The following is a 19,127-nucleotide window of genomic DNA, read 5'->3' as shown; positions in this document are numbered from 1 at the left end:
TGATGTAATACAATTATTTCTAAATGTTTACAATTATTTCTAAATTGCTTTTTGGCAATCACTCTGGAGATAGCTTTTAATCTTCTTACTGCTCTCTGCAGCAGTTTTTTCTAACCTAACAGGAGTTTTAAATTTTTGAATACCATCACCTCCTGCTACTGAATAAGGTTCAGTAAAAAAAGCAAATATGCTTTTTCATATTCTTCTCTTTGCATACCATTCTTCACAAAAATTTCTGAAAAAGTAGTATAAAATTTTGCTTAGCAGTATTTCTGCTTGGTAAATTAATTCTCTCTAAGGGTATAGGCAAGAACAAAAGGGTTTATATTTAGGTGGCAATGAAGGTAAAGCTAGAAATGGTCTATTAGCCACCACCTACAAATGGCAAAGATTTCTCCAACAATAATTATTAGCTTCCATGGAAAAGTACACAAACCTTGATTTCAAGGGGTTTTTTTCTAAATACACTTCCCCCCCCACCATTTCTTGTGTTCTCTTAGGTAATTAATGCCAACATACAAAACAGAAGCCCTAAGCCGGGGCCCACTGCACATGAGCAAGAGCTTGGTTTTTTCCTGGAAACAGGACTTCAGAGAGCACATGTTCTATATTTCAAGAATGGGTGAGATTTGACTCTTCTTTTATTGTGTTTACTTTTTTGCTTATGTTTTGTATTTGTGATTTAACTGGGCATAATTTTTAGCACTCGTGGATTCTATAATTCTCCTATTAATAAAGTAGTAACATTTCAATTAGAATAGTAGGGCTGCCCACATTGTATTTATTTACATATTGGAAAATTGTTTAGTCAAAGTATGTTAAGCAGAAAGCATTTTATAGTTTTGTTTACTGAATGTAAGAACTTAAAGTACCTTAAGCTTTAACTATTTGAAATTTGCTATCAAACACCATTAAAGAGTGATTGTCAACATATTGAAACTGCTGATATTTATAATTTTGATTTTGTAATTTTTTTCCAAATCTCTTCAGTTATCACTTATTTTAACATTATGCTGCAGGATAAATGTGCATGAAGATCAACAGTATGTATACAAGTATACAATCTTTATTGTACCTGCTCTGTAGATCCCTTTAGATTCTGCATGGGACTTCCTTTATAATTTATTTTAAATAAGGCTTTGCTTAAAAGCCTAAAAATAAATTCAGTTGCCACACAGAATGAGAAAAAGAATACAACTCTCCATTTTTAAGAACATCAAAACTCGGCACAAATGGGCTTTAAGTACATTTCTGAGATTTGTTGAAAGCACATAGTTTAAAAACTTTTGTCTGGGGCTTCTTATTTCATTAGGAAAATGTCATTTTATTGAAATACTGGAATTCTTGATGGGACTACTGTTTTGTACCAAAAATGCATCTTATTCTTTCAAATACATAAACCAGAGATGAAGGAAATAATGCAGTGTCTGTAAAGAGTTCGAGATTTTAATGTACTGAAGGTAGGGTAAAAAAACTAGCTGAGTTTTAAGCTGTTCAGGAATTTCAACATGGAAACAATCACTACACTTCTGAAATCTCTTTCTTAAAGTATTGAAGTAGTGGTGCATTAACATGATCTGAGACTTACACTTTAGATCTGTTTTCATAATTTAATTGCAGGAGGAATGGAATGTTCTGAAAGCTAATTTTTTTTCATTTATCGGAACTAAAAATAAGATCTCTGTTTTCATGTCTGCACAAAAAAATAAATAAAATACAGTTACTGCCAAAATCCCAGTGGCAGTCATGGTTAAGAATAAGCTAAGAATTCCACATTTTGAAGGATTTTGATTGGAGGCCAGGGATGGAAATAGTGCATTTAATCTGACATGTTTTGTGTAAAAGCAGCCAGCAGTAGACATAGCAGATTGCAATTAATGAAGAAAACAAAAAGAACTGCACAAAAAGAGTCATGCAGTGGATTGTTAAGGAATATTCAGACAGGAGTGTTTTTCCTAGACTGTATCAGCTGGTCTGGTGTGAGCTTTGAAAGATTTTATTCCATGTGCATTTTAATTCTTCACAGTGAAGTTGTTGGTGAGCTTGTTAACTCCTACACAAGCATATATTTTTTTTGCAGTCTTTAGTACAGTGGTCACTTGCAGTTTGTAAGCTAATTCCACATTATATATAGAATTTTGAATTTCTTCTTCTAGTTCCGTTGGCCAGTGGTACTGTACGATATGAAGCAAGGTGTTAGGAAAAATAGCTCTGTGACAATCATTATTTCACATATTCCTGCTGTTACATCCTTTAGTTTCCTTCCTTAATTCAAAGTCAATCACAGTTCTTTCAATATTTCCTAATATGGTCATTGTTCCAGGCTGCTTGTTATGTGGCTGCTTTTATTTTTTTTCATTTTTTATCTTGGGTTAACCAGAACTGAAGAGAACTTCAAATATATACTTTTTCTAATAGGGATAAATTATAGCCTGCTTTTTAATAAATCTATTTTAAGGATGTCTTGTTTCATTTTTAAATATATCATCCCTCCTGATGTTAGGTTACAGAGAGTAGAGATCTTTCCAGGAAGCTTTGCAACATACTTCAAGTTTGAATGTAATCTAAAATCATCTTTGTACATGTGTGTCCATAATTTCAAAAGTAACATAGGGAGTATTGCTGCCTACCTATAAAGTTGGTTGATCTACTTCAAATTTCCCTTTCATTGGTTAACAGTACAGAGATTTTCTTTTAAGTCGATTAATCGAGATTTTGTAGAGAATTCAGTCATTATCTTTCAAGTATGCATTATCTTGTATAAAAAACTAGAAAGTGCTTGAAACTTAACTTAACCTTTCTGCCAAGTGATGGTATTTTGAAAATACATGGAAATGCAATTACCTAAAGAAAAAAAGAAGAAATTGAAGTGGAAATAGTCTGAACCAGAAAAGTGTTAGTTTAGTGCTAATAAGACACAAAACTGAAATTAATGGTTTCTTCTGAAGCGTACAGAATTTTATTAAAGAAACAAACTACATACCCATTTTTCACTTGGGAGATGAAGAACATTTCAACCTGGAAATGTGTAACAAAGAAGTTGAAGAAGTTGTTCAAAAACTTAGAGTAGGGTTTGTGTGTTTTTTAAAAAATGTTCTGAAATGTAACTTTCCATTCTTTCAGGCTGATTACATAACTTGTGTAGTAGTTGCTTTGTAATTTCATATTGAAGGAGTTCAAAGCCTTGATGTTTTTCCAAGAAAAGCTGTGAGCACAGGAACTTTGACATTGGTATTTAACATAGCTATTTTCAAGTACAATGCCCCTGAGAAAGGACAGCTCTTTAGGTACCCAGTGTTTCTTCTATCCTAGTATTTGTGTTGCTGTGAGATTTACAAGTTGATTTTGTCTGGTTTATGGTTTTTATTTTTGAGGTAGAAATATTCACAAATATACTGGAAATGTATGCTCTTGAAGCAAAGTGGCATTTTGGTTGAAGTCTAAAATCAGGAGGCCATCATGTGAAAATCAGATTTACCTAGATTTCAGAGCTAATTTTTGGCCTCTCCTTTATTTTACACCCCCTCCATGGATATTGCTCTGGATCCAGACTGCAGTTTGGTCTAGTCTCCATCACGGTTCACATACTCAGTCAAAACCTGAGCATCCCAGAGATGGTCTGTACTCCTCGTGGGGCCATTACCTGTGCTGGCACTGTCACAGTGAAGCAAGACATTCCTAGTCTCCTCCAGCAAGTTGTTTCTTATAGACTGGCTTCTTCTTCATAGATAATTAGCCCTGAAAAAAAGGAATAAAAAAATAAACAATTTTTTCTCATTTTTCATATAATTGAGATAATTGATTTATGTTGACTTTAAATGTTTGACAAGCACAACAAAACCCTTCCTTAGAGTATGGGACTTAACTATGTAGAATTTCTTTTATCTGTTTTTTTCTTTTCACCATAGCATATAACAGAAATAGCATAAGAACATTGCTCTCTTTCTGATAAGAGAGGAACAGTGGATTGGAGGCAGTCTATAGGTGCTTCTGTTCCACATGTATATCCAGACAGTGCTCACAGATAGGGATTTTATAGGGATGAAGTCCATGAGAGAAAGATTTATGTAAATGCTTGACATAAATGCACATGAAGATCCTGTAAGATCAGCTCTCTGCTGTATTAGAATATAGTGCTAGAGACCCATCACTCTGCATCTCTTGAAATCCTTTTGCACATCCTACATCAGTCTCAAAACAAGTTAGTGTTTAAGTAAAGAATAGAAAGTAAGATGAAAACATTGAAATCCTACAAAGTATCACATTTCTTATATGTAAAATATCACTGCTGTGTGTTGGAAAGCAAACAAAATCACTTCTGTTGCAGTTTTCAACACAGCTTTGTTTTCTATATGCCTGCTTTTGTGTTTGTGTGGTTAGGAAGCTAAGGCAGGAATATATTCAAGATAGGAACAAAAATAATTTCTCTGTGATTCCGAGCAAAATAAGTTTTTAAAGGATACTTTATTGTCTGTCATATCAGATGCTTTCCTCATCCTTGCTTCCAATACTGTTCTCACCTGTTAGTTTTCATTGAAAAACTATTTGAACATGAGAGGAAATTATTATTCCCTCAGATAGTCAAGATAAAATCATCCATTAGGAATGCTTTCTCTTTCAAACCTTACTGTATGTTTATTACTCAGAATTGTGTCTTAACTTCAAGAGTTGAAAGCAAGATTCCATTGTGAAGTTACAGGTGGGAAACCTGGCAGTGTTACATGGAAGACTAAGGTGGATATAAACATGAAGGAATTACTTTTATTCAAAATCTTATCAACTTTGTAATAACTAGTTATACAAAGAACAGTGAAAGTAATGTTAGTATCTGAGTTACGTTCAAGACTGATACTCTTAATAGTTTGTAGTTGGAATTCTGACTCCAGCTCACTTTTTCCAAGAAGATACTTAGCATTTTTTAGCCCATGTGCCACATGTCTTGCTGACAGCGGCTGTTATTGCATTTGCAAGCATCAGATTAAAGTTTTTGGTTTTATGTTGAATTGTGATGGGTGGCAAACAAAATGGTCTTCCATCCTCAAATAGGGAGTTAGTATTTCATACACTTCCCCTGCTCCCCTCAAAATGCTCATTTTACTACCCTACTTAATGTTCTTGTATTTCCCCTGTACAGAGAAGTTGCTATTGTGATTTTCCCCAGACCCACCCTCCTCCTAGTGTGCATTTTCCTTGTTTGCCTTTTCCTGGTTTGGGTGCTGGTTTGATTCTTCTGTGGACTTTTGTTGTCAAAGAAATCACAGCTTTCTGTCATTCTGGTGGGAAGAATTGATTCACTGGAAGGTTGATAATGGCTGGTGTGGCTGTCAGAAAAGAGATGGGACCATGCAATTGAGAGTAGGAAAATACCAAGAAGGAAGAATGGTGGGAAAAGGGAACAAACACTAAGAGATGAGAATGGGGAGGATGAGATCTTCCTCTTCAGGTCGTGAGCCATTAGATGGACTAACTACCAGTGGAACTGCAGTCTAGGCAGCGAGTGTTTTCATTGTGAATGCATGAATGCCAGAATTGCTGCTTCATTGTGCTCTTTCAAATACTTAGGCTTGTGTAGCTCTAATGGCACATCGAAGATGTTTTATTTATAAGCTCAAACATGTATTAAGAACTTTCAAGCATCAAACAAACATCATCTTTTGGAGCAAATTTGAGATATCTGGGATTTTTCTTTCTGCATGAGGTAACAATGGATAAAATAAGAAGCATGCCATGATAATCTTTAAAGTAGACTTCTAATTTTTTTTTTTAAGAGTAGTTTAGATTCTGGCAGCAAATTTGGGATTTTCTACATTTTATTCAGAATATAATGCCCAGTGTTAATTAATGTTTTGTGAAAATTATATAATATTGTGGGTGTACTGAAAGTGTAAGTATGAAAGGGAGAGTGGGAAAACAGAACTGTCTGAAGTTGCAACTATGCTGCCTCTCATATATAGGTACCTAAATGCTTACCAGGATGTTTTTCTAATTGTGGATTAAGTTATACTTCTCCACCCTCTTAAACCTGATGGAAAACACACAGACATTAGTCACAATCATCCAAAGCACCATTCTTTGTGCAGAGTATGTAGTCTTGTCCATTTGGTCAGGCCTTTAATAAAGTTATGGAAGCGAGCCACATTGCAGTCCTTTTAAATTTTTTTTTAATTCCATCTCTGTAGGGTTATAGAAAGCAGTAGGGTAAATTGCATTCCTTGGTATTAGGATGTTCTTTTACAGCTTAAGAATTAATCTCTTGATTTGTCACATTTCTTGCTTTTTGCTTAGGTAGTAACTTCCTTTAATATGAAATTGCTTCTGGCCTTAATACTATGTAAATGACTCTTAATTGGCTAAAAGTAATAGCTAGAGTGTATGGATTTTAATAACTGCATTTTTTTGTAAACATGTCAGTTATACTGAAGTTACTGAAATGTCACTGTTCTGATCGGCATGCATTTTAAGAGTCCCTTACACCTTACCTTTAAAATAATTTCTTTCTTTCCTTTCATATTTGAGTTTTTGGGAGGAAAAAAACCCCAAACTTTAAAACTTGCAGTGTCCTTATGAGTTTACAAACGTTGCATTTCTTTTTCGGTTTATAAATACAGACAGAGAAAGCACAGGAGAAGGTGGAAGTGAGCTCAATTCCAAAAGCAACTTCTACTTCATTGCTTTGGTCAAGCCCTGTAGATGTCATTGTTATTGGTTTCTCTCCCCTTTTAAAAGATGAATATTTAAAAAATGTGATACAGTAAGTCTCAGCAAAGAAGTAATAGGGTAGTATAAGTAGCTCAGCCTATTCACCAGCATGGTTCTGGATGTGCTTTTCTCTCTTAAATGAGAGAAGCTTTGACAATTTAGCCACCAAATTGCAGAGTAGGTGAGGTTTGGTTTAGCTCAGTATGCAAAAATTTATTCCAGTTAAATTTTTAATCACTGAAAGGCAGTGGTAGACTAAATGTTTGAGGTTTTTGACTGAGAAGCATAAAGGAAATGCCTGACAAAGCCCTTTTCACTAATTGAGAAGATATTACCAAAACATGCTGTAAGGACAGAGTAAATTAATCTTATCAACCTTTCTAAGGTTAATTTTCAAACATTCCTTTTTTAGTCTGTTTTGAGTATACCGTGATTTGATCTCACTAATTTTGTTATAGAGAATAGTGTTAGAGGGTTTTGTCCTAATATCATTCAAACATAGGCTGCTTTTTGTTGAGCAGTTTCTTTCATTCATTTCTACTTTTTGTATGTGTTTAAAACCACAAAAATAAGAAGTATTGGTGGGGGTGAAGTTTATCTGGACCAGTAATGCCAAAGCACTGTGTTGTCTGATGCTAAACGTGCTTTTTAAAACCAAGAAACTTCTTGGTGACGATGGTGACAAATTTGTTTGTGCCTAAAGTTTGCTACTGCTGGCCTTCATGCTTCTATACACCTTTTCTGATCCTGCCTTGAAAGCTTATCCATGATGCCCCTAATTTTCTTCCTGCACTTTACTTATATCATATCTACAGTTATTAATTTCTGTCTCTGTTCAGGAGTGAGCACCTTTGTATAGATGCAGTTAAGATATTTGCATTATTCTAAACAGAAATACTGTCTGAAATTTTTAAGGAGCCTAAAAGCTGATCTTTTATCAGAATAATTAAATTAGGTTCTAACATGAGTATTTGGGGTTTAGAGTGCAAATATGTAGACACAAGGATGCAAGCAGGCCCTAAGGGCATGTCTGTATAGACTTTCAGTAGATTTTGGTTTTCAGCCTAACTGGCAGATTGCTACTTAAAGAGTCAAAGTAGGGGTGTTTTTCTTGAAGATTTAAAGCACCAAACATTCTAATTGTCTTTAACAACGAGGAAGATACAACTCAAAGGAGTTGATTTGAGCATGTTCTGGCAGGAGGCAGTCATAGAAACACACATGTACATCACTATCAGTGTCCATCAGTGGGCTGTCTTTGTCTTGTCTGAAATCACTGAAAACGTGTCAGTTCCAAGTCAATGTTAATGTACCTTAAAATTCCTTGTCCCTGAAAGGAAGGGATCTCAAAGTCGTTTACAGACACTGTGGGACATTGCTGTCTAAGTTAATGTGCCCTTTTGCTCTGGCATTCCATCGGCACAGGGAGAGCTGCTGACATGAAAGCACATCCTAGTGAAAAGCAGGTAAAGGCTGTGTGTGTCCCAGGCTAGGAAGGAAACCATGTACCAGAGCAGCCACCACTCTTCTCAATGCTACAAACTGTTAACAAATACAGGAAATGTACTTTGCTAAAAGCAGTGTGATGTGGAGATCTACCATATTATCAATGGTATATTTTGCTTCATTTCTTGTCTCTAAAAGCATTTAACGCAATTTTAGGGTGATTTAGATTGTAGTTTTGAGGGGTTTTTTTTAGTAAATTTCATGTAGAAGATACTTGACAAATCTGTTTTGTGTTTGTCTTGATGTGTGCAGTGGATCACTGTTAAATGCTTTATGAAGCAAAAGCTAATTCTATATTTTAACTGCTTTTTTTTCTTGTACAATCTTACTGCTTTTTCCATAATACAGTAGAACTTCAGTCACAAGTTTCATTCCCTTGCAGATGCTTAAAAAAGTGTAATGGGTAACTAAAAGTAACATGTCATGAAGTGTTTGAAGGCTTGTGAAAGTTGCATGCATTTTCATAAAGTGTTTTGTTATTGTTCTTGTAACCCATCAAAAGACATAAACTTCATATGGAAAAAATGCCAATTCCTAAAATTTAATGAAGTTATTGTGATTTGAAGTTCTACTACATAGTATGTGTTTCATCTACACTGGGAAAATTAAATTTCAAGCTGACAAGTTCTTGCTCATAACCTTTTTTCAACAGTTTTGCAAGGAACATTTGCAGGGAGTTTTGTGGTGAATCTGCTTTGTTTGGTTGGGGTTTTTTAAAATTTTTTAATCTCATTATAGGGACACATTCGTGACTTTGCAATGCAGTCTTTGAGAGAGAACTCCATTAATGAGAAATACCTACTTAGACCAGAGGACTTAAAGCTGGGATTCCAGTGGACTGGTTTTGTCTCTCTAAAATATTTGGAATGTGGCATTACTGAATGGTATTTTGGCTTTACAAAAGTGCTGAATGTATCCAGCTTCAAATGAGTTTGGAGGTTTTCTTGAAATCTGGCCTAATGACTTTCTGTCCTTCCTTAGCATATGAAGTTGGTGTAATAGTCATCAGCTATTGAGGCTGCCTGTTTGAAATGTATAAATTAATATAATTTTTCACACAGTTTTTTCCATGCAGATGTTTGCACAAGATGAATTTTATTTAGTATGTAGTAGCTAGTCACTCTGTGGTCAAGCTCTGCTGTAGCACGTGGGCTTTTTACAAGCCATTTTTATGTCTTGTGTGACTGGTGATTATTTCTCTATAGCCAACTCGTAACATTCTTTAGCATAACTTTGAACCATTCATATGGGTTTTGTTACTTGGTCATGCTACTTCTTTTAAAATGAGCTTTTATACAAAAGTATTTTAGAAGATGAATTTGTGCTGATGAAGGATGATGCCCATGCTAGTGAGAGATGTGTGGAAACTAAAGTTTCTGAAATATCCTGATGATCTTTATTATGTAAAACAGAACAGAGATGAGGGCTGTCATGTAATCTGAAGAATAAAATAAATGAGTAGGTCTCTAGGTAAAGTGATAGGAGTCCTACAGTCCTATAGCAAGCTCTCTTGCATCAAACACTAGTTTCAGATATTCTGCAACTGAGTTGAAAGAAAGTACCTGTATAAAAATGCTGGCTTTTTTTTGAATTTGTACAGAGCTGCAGTTCAAAAGTCAGTATTTTAAATATATTTTTAAATACAGACAAGCAACAAGGAAGGCAGTTTTAACATCTGATTTATAGTGCAGTGTAATAGTGCTTTTACTTATAGAAAGCTTACACAATATGTAATATTTCTTGTCTCTTTTGGCTCTGTGTTAGGTAAATGCTATGCAGGTTGCACATAACATCACATCTTAAGACAATATGTGATGTAACAGCAATGATTTAACACAAAATACGCTTTTGATCAAATAATTTTCTTTTGTAACTAAACCTGAAATAGTGAAATGGTTGCCCTATCTGTTGTGTTCACTTTGCAAAATTCTGTTGTTCAGGACAGCCTAAAGCTAACCCAATCCTTCACTAGTTCAAAGACAAATTGTATTAATATAAAGTAGAATATTCTCAACTGCTTTTATGTACAATAAAGCCTCCAAACAACTGATAAAGAGATGAGAAAAAGGTAAAGCTATAAGACCATTCACTATAATCTAATGTTTGAGAAGAAAGTTCAGACCTGCTGAAAGTGTTAGTATCAATGATGCCTCTCAGGGTCTTGAATCTCTGTCAAAGCTGTTCAGGCAGCAGATGTGGAAGAAGTGTAGATGGGGAGATGGAGATGGAGAAACTTCGGTTGCAGAAGCTGCATGAAAAGCAAGTCAGAGTCAAGAACAGAACACTGATCCCCCAGTCCTCTTCTGGCCACACAGTGGGCCTTACAGTGTTTGTGCTCTTGTACTTTTGAAAAGGAGTTCAAAATTTTATGTTTTGTATTGCTTTCTTTTAAGATGTCAAGGGGCAGCTAAAATGTTTGGTTTTTTTTCAAAGTTTGTCCTTGAAGCCTAATGTAATTGAAAACTAAAACAACTGTAGCAATGAGAACAACTTTGTCTTTTTTCTTTTGAGGTGGTTGCTTTTTACTTTTTTTCTTGCTTTCCCTTGATCTATCTACTGATCATGAAAATGTTTCTTTTTTCAATAAACTGTCAGGGAATGTTGTTATAGTAATCAGAGGTGAGGTTCCCAGATGAATATCTCTATATATCCATCTCACAGAAAGGCAATGAGGCTACGAAAGGAAAAGAAAAAAAGGTAGCATGGATTTTAACTACTTTATTGAGTAATATTTTAAGGTGTTACTTCATCCAAGTTGGAATACTGTCAAATTCTATGTCTGTATACAGGAACTTGACAAGAGGAGTTGGTAGATTTAGAGAGTTACTAAGAGCTGTCGAAACAAGAACTACACAAAACCTGCGAATGGTGAGTTATATTAAACCCCTTTCCTATTCTACCATCTGAGTTTCAGTAGGCAGAGAAAGCACAAATACAGTGGATGAGTTAGAGACAAATAGCTGGATATGTAGCATATTGATAAGGACCTGTTAGCCAACACTTTATAAGGTTACATTTCCTGGCTTAAGAATGATTAATAAATGATTAAAGTAAAGAATGTTTTGTACCCAGTCTCCTCCCTATTCCTTTTTCTTGTTTGTGGTTATAATTAGAACCTGACTGGTCTCTGATTGACCATACTTTCAGCCTTAATTATAATTGCCCTATTTATGAGTCAATGTAGTTTTATGTTCTGTAAGGTAGTGGGGGTGAGAACAGAAAGCATCTTTTTTGTGTGGTTTCTATAAAGTTGAAGGCTATCAAGTTATAAAGCCTCTTAAGGGAAAACCATAAAAGCAAAATCATGAAGATTTGTTACTTATATTGTCAGAACCTTGAATCTTTTATATAATAAAAAGTAAAGGCTCATATTTTTTACTGTCATGTAATTATTTTCAAAATATCCTAGATTAGTTTCCTAATACTGGGCCTTTAAAATTTCCAAACTGGTAGTAAGGAAGGTAAGTAATTTCTTAATTAATTCAATAACTGATTCCTAGTAAATATATTAAAATTATTTAATAATAGACTTTCAATGGAGAGGGATAGTATTGCAAATTTTAATAGATAAGATGAAGGACTTCTTATGGTATGGGAGTTAAGGTGGAAGATGCAGATCTTGGGGTGCTGTCTGTGACTTAAACATTACACATCTGTTTTTGGGAAATGTTACTGGAAATTCTCCCAATTCTGATGCAAATTTAGATCTTGCCTTCTTTCTACTGCTCTGATAGAAAAACCTTTGAATTTTCATCATCGTGATATGTAGTCATGGGGGGTCTGTGCATGTGTGTGAAACATTAATGAGGAGATTAACCTGCAAGTTATGGACTATTGGATGACTTAAAAGCTTTAAATTAGTATTATTTAATTTAATAATATTTATGTAAGTATTTCTACAGTTCAATATGTGGTGACAATAATAGTTGGTCAAAGTAAAACTTGTCATGCTGATTTTCAACCTTGTTTCAGTCTTGCTGAGCTTTAACAGCAGCTAACACCAGCACCTTCACGTCTGAGTTGTCAGAAGCCCCATTCACCCTCAGACCATAACTGTCTGTGGTGGGTTGACCTTGTCTGGCTGCCACATGCTCACCTAGCTGCCCTCAAACTCCCCTTCCTTAACACATGGGCAGGAAATATTCTACAAAAGGTCTGAGATAGATCCAAGATAAAGGCAGAGAGTTTGCTTACCAGTTACTGTCACAGGCAAAACAGGCTCTTCTTGGAGGAAATTAATATATTGTCACTTAAAAGAGAGTGAGATGGTGAGAAACAAAGAAAAAAACTGAAACACCTTCCTTCTACCCCGTTTTCTCAGGTTCAACTTCAGTCTTTGACTTCTGACTCTTCTACCTCCTCTCCCTACCCTCCCATTCCCTGAGTGGTGCCTGAAGGTGGAGGGTTGTGATGGGCTCCTCTCTGCTGCTCATTGCTCCTCACACTTTTCCCCTGCTCCAGCATCAGGTCCCTCCATCAGGCTGCAGTTCTTTCAGGGAATATCATCCTGTTTTTCACCATGGTTCTCTTGGCAGGCTGCAGTTTGGACTGCTCCACTGTGTTCTCTCCCATGCAAAAAACTGCTCCAGGTCTGAAGAGGCAGTAGAGGTTATTGAGCATCTTAGGTTATTGATTTTCTTAGGAGCAGCAGCTGGGTTGTTTATACTTCAGAAGTATCTGGATTAACTGACAAAATGGAAAAATTGTTTGTTATTGCTGTTATTTTTATTTGTGTTTAGAGAATTGAACTGGGTACTTTTACCTTTTAAAGAGCATCATGCCTGGTTTTTTTGGATGTTATAGAGTACAAAAATACATTCCATATAAATAGTCTTCATTAGAAAAAATCTGAGCATTTTTTAAGAGTTTGTATTCAGCATTTCTAGGGAAAATATTTATCTTTTGCTTTTACAGACAATAGCAAGACAACTTGCAGAAATTTTGTTACGAGGTATGTGTGAACAGAGTTACTGGAATCCCCTGGAAGATCCTCCTCACCAATCACCCCTTGATGATCCACTGCGAAAAGGTTCAAATATGAAGAATTATGCACTCAGTAGGAGACCACGGGTATACACTGGAGAGAAGTATGGCTGAGTTTAAACCTCTTTTGTTTCTATAATTGCAGTTGTTACCTGTGTACTGGATAATTTAGTTTACATTTTTGAAAATGTAGAAGGAATTTGGCAGTGTGTAGATAGATAGATTCCCTGAGGAGAGCCAGGGAAGAAATATGCTTCTCCCAGGGGAAGTTTGCACTGCATACATTAGACCTTTTGTTCTCAATTGTAGAAATATTTTTTTTCTATCCTGGTGTATGTGATAGACTCAATAGCTCTTATTATGTGTGCGATACAAAAGAAAACATGAACTGGGTAGCAAATCAGATATTGCACATTTAAAAAGTTATGTGCTGCTTCTAGACATCTATTCTGTGCTTTATCATAGAAAGGAAAGATTCAAAATATGGAGATTCAAGTTGGTCCAGGAAGCATTATGAAAAAAATAACGTATCTAGAAATGTATCTAGCAGTTTCAAAGCTAGTTTATTTTCCAAGGCTAATCTTTTAGCTTATTATCTTAGATTACTTTTGGCATTTCTTTTATGATTCCACCTTTTAATTCAGTATTAATCTTTCATTGAATCAGGTAAGTGATACTTTTTGGTTCATTTTTGTCTGGTATATCTCATAGTGAATTCTAGAGTAGCTATGGTATATTTCTTCCTTCTTGAAAATGTAACTTTTTTTCCCAAACTCATCACCATTAGGATTACTATTAAATATAGATAGCCATTTCCTTGAATTTGAAATTTTTCTTAGAAGTTAGTATCTTGACTATGGAAGTAGCCCTACTTACTTAACAGAGGGATGTTTTGTTTTAGTGTTTACAGTATCTTTATATTGTAACATAAATGCCTGCAATATGACGCTGTTTGAGTTGTTTAGCTGTATTTATTTCAGAGTTCCATTAATGAATCTTTTACACAGCAGCAAGCCCACATTAATCATGGTGTCTTTAATATTATTAAGTAGAATAGCCTTTATCTTCAAAGACTTCTAGAAATTCTCCTTCCTGCATCCAGAATAATTACAGCAGATTTCTCAGGCTCAGTCTTTCAAACTTATGTTCTCCATTCTCAACTCATCCTTCACAGCAACATGCTTCCTGCAAAAGTGGGATTTTGTTCAGTTTAGTTCTTTTGTTCTTGGCATGTGCAGATGAGGAGTTCCACAATTTCAACAGAGCATATAATTAAGTCCTTTCATCAGGTCAGACTAGTTAATACCATACCACATAAAATATGTCCAGCCAAGCATCTCATCTCCAGCAGTGGCTGAAAGCAAGTGTCAAAGACAATGATGTCTAGGAAATTTCTTCCTAGGTATTCTTTTGACCACCAACTCTGAATCTGCAATGCACTGTTTTTTTAAGTATGTTGCCTGACATTAAATAACTGCATTGTGTTCTTATGAGGATTATGGGTGTAATTTGGCTAATAGCATTTATAGTTTTTTAGATCTGTGTGTTATTGCTTCTTCAGTTTACTTGAACCAGTTCTTCAAATGAACATAACTTCCATGGTTTGTCTTTGGTTGATAGCTGTTTCATGTTTTCAGTTGCTTCTTTTGCCCTGTTACACTGAAATTGTTTTACTCATGTGCCTGCATCTATCAGGACAAACAGAAAATGAGTTCGGTCAATTTAACTGAGCTTTTTTGCTTAGGTCAAAGAAATGTCTCACTAATTTCTGCACGGGGAGGATTTTGTTTGAGACAAACATCAACATATCTACAAAAATATGTTTGAAATTGCTAGAGGAAATAATGTTTGCTTTTGTTTTGATAAGTGGCTTTTTAGTAGCTCTTTTTGGGGCAGCATCCCTTCTTTCTCTGAGAGAATAATTTCTCCAGCAACTCTTTCCAGTCATAATTCTGCTTTCTGGGTGCCATTGTCAGTTGGTCAGGTTAAATCTTCTTCCAGGTTGTTAAATTCTGCATAGAGGAGTGGATTGTTAAATAAGGAGCACTCTGATGCTTCCTCATCACTCCTCATTCCTTATCGTGGGTGGTTCTTATTCATGACTAACTGTGTTTTGAAATTTCTTTTGTTATGTAATAACAAATTATATGCTAAATTCTAAGATTTGGAATACTCTTAAAAATCTGGTGAGCAGTTGCATTGATTAAAAAATAAAAATACAACAACAGAACAGCTGCCCTGGGGTCATAGCTGTTGTATGTTACCACAATACGTTCACAATGTTGCTTTCAAACTGCCTGGAATTAAGATGTCTTTTAGTTTCTGTTTTCTTTCAGGCATTGAATTACTGCTTATATTTCTAGTGCTTTAAAAAAACTTGAAAAGATGTTTTAATGTCAGACAAGTTTTGTTTCCTATCTATAATGTATTGTAGTTTAAACATCCTTGGGACCATAGGAATTGATTACTAACAGCAACAAATAATTTTCTCCATTTAAATAGGCAATTATGGAACTAATAGACTGAATTCATAGGAAATACTGCTTGGGCTAATTCAGAAATAGTTTAGAGGAAGAAAGCTGAACAGATAAAACATAGTCACTGATTTGGGGGACTTTTTAATGTGTATGCAGATGGATTAATGAATTCTTCCAGTACCCATTGCAGATTACTGTTGTCTGTCCACCAGCATAGAAGAGTTTTCAGGAAGTATCAAGTATTCAGAGAAAGCACTAAAGTCTGGAAACTAGTCCTATGCAAACCTTCAGCATTAAGTTGGACGGAACTGTACTTCATTACAAGCAAATAATTCTACTACTTAGAGCTAAGAGTAGCTAAGGCAAACAGGTGGAGATTGTCATGGATCTATTTAAAAATATTCATAGCTATTGAAAGCATCAGCAAAAATTTTTTTAAGACTGATAGAAGTTCTTCTCCACATACAGCCTAAAATACAAAAGTTCTCCTGTTCTTGTCTGAGAGTTTCCTCTTGCCAGCACTTGAATCAGTGATGTAGATGGAGCTCAGACAGATTAGGTGTAACAGGCTAGTTAAACTATGGGTTTAGTGTTTACAGTTGTCAAATTATGTTCAATTTTGGGATATTTGAATAAGTTCAACTCTGACAGCTGTGGTAGTTTTGTTCTTTTATTGTGTTCAGCCACCTTTTCTGAAATGCAAATATAGAGCATTGCAAGGAAATGCATTTTAACCAATTGATTTTTTTAATGCAAGTTACTTTCCTTTTCTTTTTTGGACATTTTCCAGTTTTTACAGTGCTTTAATATATGTGTGTGAATTACTCATAAAAGTAATGTGTTCTGCTTAAATAATTAAATTTTCATTTTGAACAGCATCTTCTGTCCTCAAGAAAATACAGAAGAAGCCTTACTGTTGCTGCTTATTAGTGAATCTATGGTAGGTAAAATAGAGTGAATGTGCATTTGCTGTATGTGTGTGCTTTCTTTGTTTGGTTTGGTTGGTTTGTTTTGTTTTTAATTAAAATGGACCTTTTTTTTCTCAAGCCTTTGCTTTTTCTTTTATTTTCTGTTAGGAAAGCAGGCAGTTATTTCTGAAACTCAAATTTTTTGCTCCTCTGAGCCAGCTAGATGAGGTCTGCAAGTGTTATGGAGTTTTTCTCCTTTGGGCTGGCTGTATCCAGCCGTGTTCCAGCCATAGGCAGGTGAACAAGCCAGGTCCTTCATTTGGCATTCATTTGGCATTACTTACCAGTAGGAAGCATTGTTGCACCAGTTGGTTGCTATTCAGACAGACACAAAATCTAAGTTATTTTTGTTGTAAAAAGCAAATAAAAAACTACTAGAAGAGCATAATAAACATCATCAAAAACGTACCTTCCTTTGTGCATTAAACTTCAGTCACTCAAATTTGTAAATGATTTTTAATGATACTGACTTTCAGTCTTGGCTACTGAATTATTTTTTTAAATATCCCCATTTCCTCAATAAATGATTTCTTTCAATGGTCTACTTGTGCCCTTTATCAGCCTGCCATATTTTCTGCTAGTCATCAATCAACTGCCACATACTGACATTTTCATACCATGTCAGTTTTATGTTCTCAGATAAAATAAAAGGCTGGAGCTTTTGCTGTTTTTTTTTTTTTAGCTAGAGGGGTAAAATCTCTACAGTCTCAGGCATTATGCAGTCTGTCTCACTTCACATCAATGAGATGTAGTCTTTTAAGTTCTGCAGGTGATTCAAATGCTTACATGTTTTGTCATAATTTCTGTTTTGCTACAGTTAAGTAGGATCAGAACATTTTAGTGAATGTTGTCCTAGTTTAAGTGTTTTAAAGTGGCAGATATTTACATTGTAGTGCTAACTGCTTTCCTCATTCCTAGTGATCTGCCTTGCAGTATTCGTGACAGAATCTAGAATTTCTGTCTAGATTCTGATTTTCAAAGACAGAAAAATCTGCTGAGCAAACATTTCCACTTATCCTATGTTGGTTTTGCTGCAGTATATGCTTAGCACTGAGAGGTGCTGCCTGTGTCTCTGTAATGTGCAGTAGTGAAGATGTAGAGAATTCTGATGTGAACTGTGGTCTTGGTGTGAAGTGAAAGATCTGACTGCTGATTGCTGTGTAGTTCCTTACATATCATCATTAAGAAGCCAAAAGCCAAATTAAAAGTACTGCCTTGTTAAGTGTCATTTCAGGTTACTTACAGCTTTTCCTTTGTGAATTAGTTCTGCCTAATTATATCAAATGCTGTCACTGTAGAGCATATACCTTTAGCAAGCTTTCAAATTTTTTACAGTAATTATTGCAGATTATTTCGGGCAAAAGAGTTTGTTTCGGGGGAGTATAATCTTTGACATGATTGACTTACTTTGGCTCAGTCATTTGTTCAAATTAGTTTTGGAGGGGGAAAAGGGGAAGATTGAGCATAAAAATATACATCATTACAAACTTACCTTTCTGAGAGTTGAGACCTGTAATTTCAGCTTAGTGCATGCTAACTTTCTAGCTGTAGTAGTTGTGAAGTGGTATGTGATTTATGATTCTAAAACCAGTATCTGGGAAAGAAATAGCACTTACAGAAGACTGAGTAATGGTTGGTGTTCTGATATGCTATTGTGTTATTGAAGTACTATGATCCCTTACTTTCATTGTCTGTGAATTAGTAAGAAAACACCTCAATCAAGGCCAGGTTGGACAGGGCTCTGAGCAATCTGGTCTGGTGGAAAGTGTCCCCCATCATGACAGGATGATCTTTAAAAGGTCCCTTCAAACCCAAAGCATCCTGTGGTTCTGTGATCTGACATCCTCAAGTTAATGGTGCATGTATGTGTGGCTGCATGTCAGCTGAGTTGTGGTAATGGAATCACAGAATTATTATGTTTAGAAGGGACTTCTGGAGGTCATTTTGTCCAACCCCTTGCTCACACAGGGCCACCTGGAGCAGGCTGCATCTCTCTCCAGACATCTTTTGAGTATCTCTGAGGAGAAAGATTCCACAGCCTCCCTGGGCAGCCTGTGCCACTGCTCATTAACCCTCAGAGCAAAAAAAAAAAAGGTTCCTGATCTTCAGGGGAGACCCTCAATGTTTCAGTTCGTGCCTCTTGCCTCTAGTCCTGTCACAGGACACCACTGGAAAGAGCCTGGCTCCCTTTTCCTTGTATCCTTCCTGCAGATATTTCTAACCCTGATAAGGCCCCCCTCCTGAGCATTGTCTTTTCCAGGCTGAAGAGTCACAGCTCTCTCAGCCTTTCCTCATAGAAGAGTTCCTCTGGTGTCTAATGCAGCCTGGTGGGCATTTGTTGGACTCTCTCCAGTAGCTCCATGTCTCTTGTACTAGAGAGTCCAGAACTGGACCCAGTACTGCAGGTGTGGCCTCACCAGTGCTGAACAGAGGGGAAGGATCACAGCCCTCAACCTGTTGGCAGCACTCCTCTGATGCTGCCTGGGCTATCAAT

General features: G+C 35.7%; 1 protein-coding gene across 1 annotated transcript in view; it reads left to right on the top strand.

Moving 5' to 3' along the window:
• The window catches only part of TTC7B (tetratricopeptide repeat domain 7B), a 118,349-nt gene that overhangs the window by 28,872 nt on the left and 70,350 nt on the right, over positions 1–19,127 (top strand). Inside the window, exons 5-8 of the mRNA XM_066551965.1 lie at positions 501–622; positions 10,995–11,073; positions 13,120–13,292; positions 16,542–16,605. Coding sequence (XP_066408062.1) covers positions 501–622; positions 10,995–11,073; positions 13,120–13,292; positions 16,542–16,605 — 438 coding nt within the window. The remainder of the gene's footprint in view (positions 1–500; positions 623–10,994; positions 11,074–13,119; positions 13,293–16,541; positions 16,606–19,127) is intronic.

This window comes from Molothrus aeneus, chromosome 6 (genome assembly GCF_037042795.1).
Source record: "Molothrus aeneus isolate 106 chromosome 6, BPBGC_Maene_1.0, whole genome shotgun sequence".
Classification (NCBI taxonomy): Eukaryota; Metazoa; Chordata; class Aves; order Passeriformes; family Icteridae; genus Molothrus; species Molothrus aeneus.
Note: the sequence above shows the minus strand (reverse complement) of the source record. Positions and strands in the feature narration are given on the sequence as shown.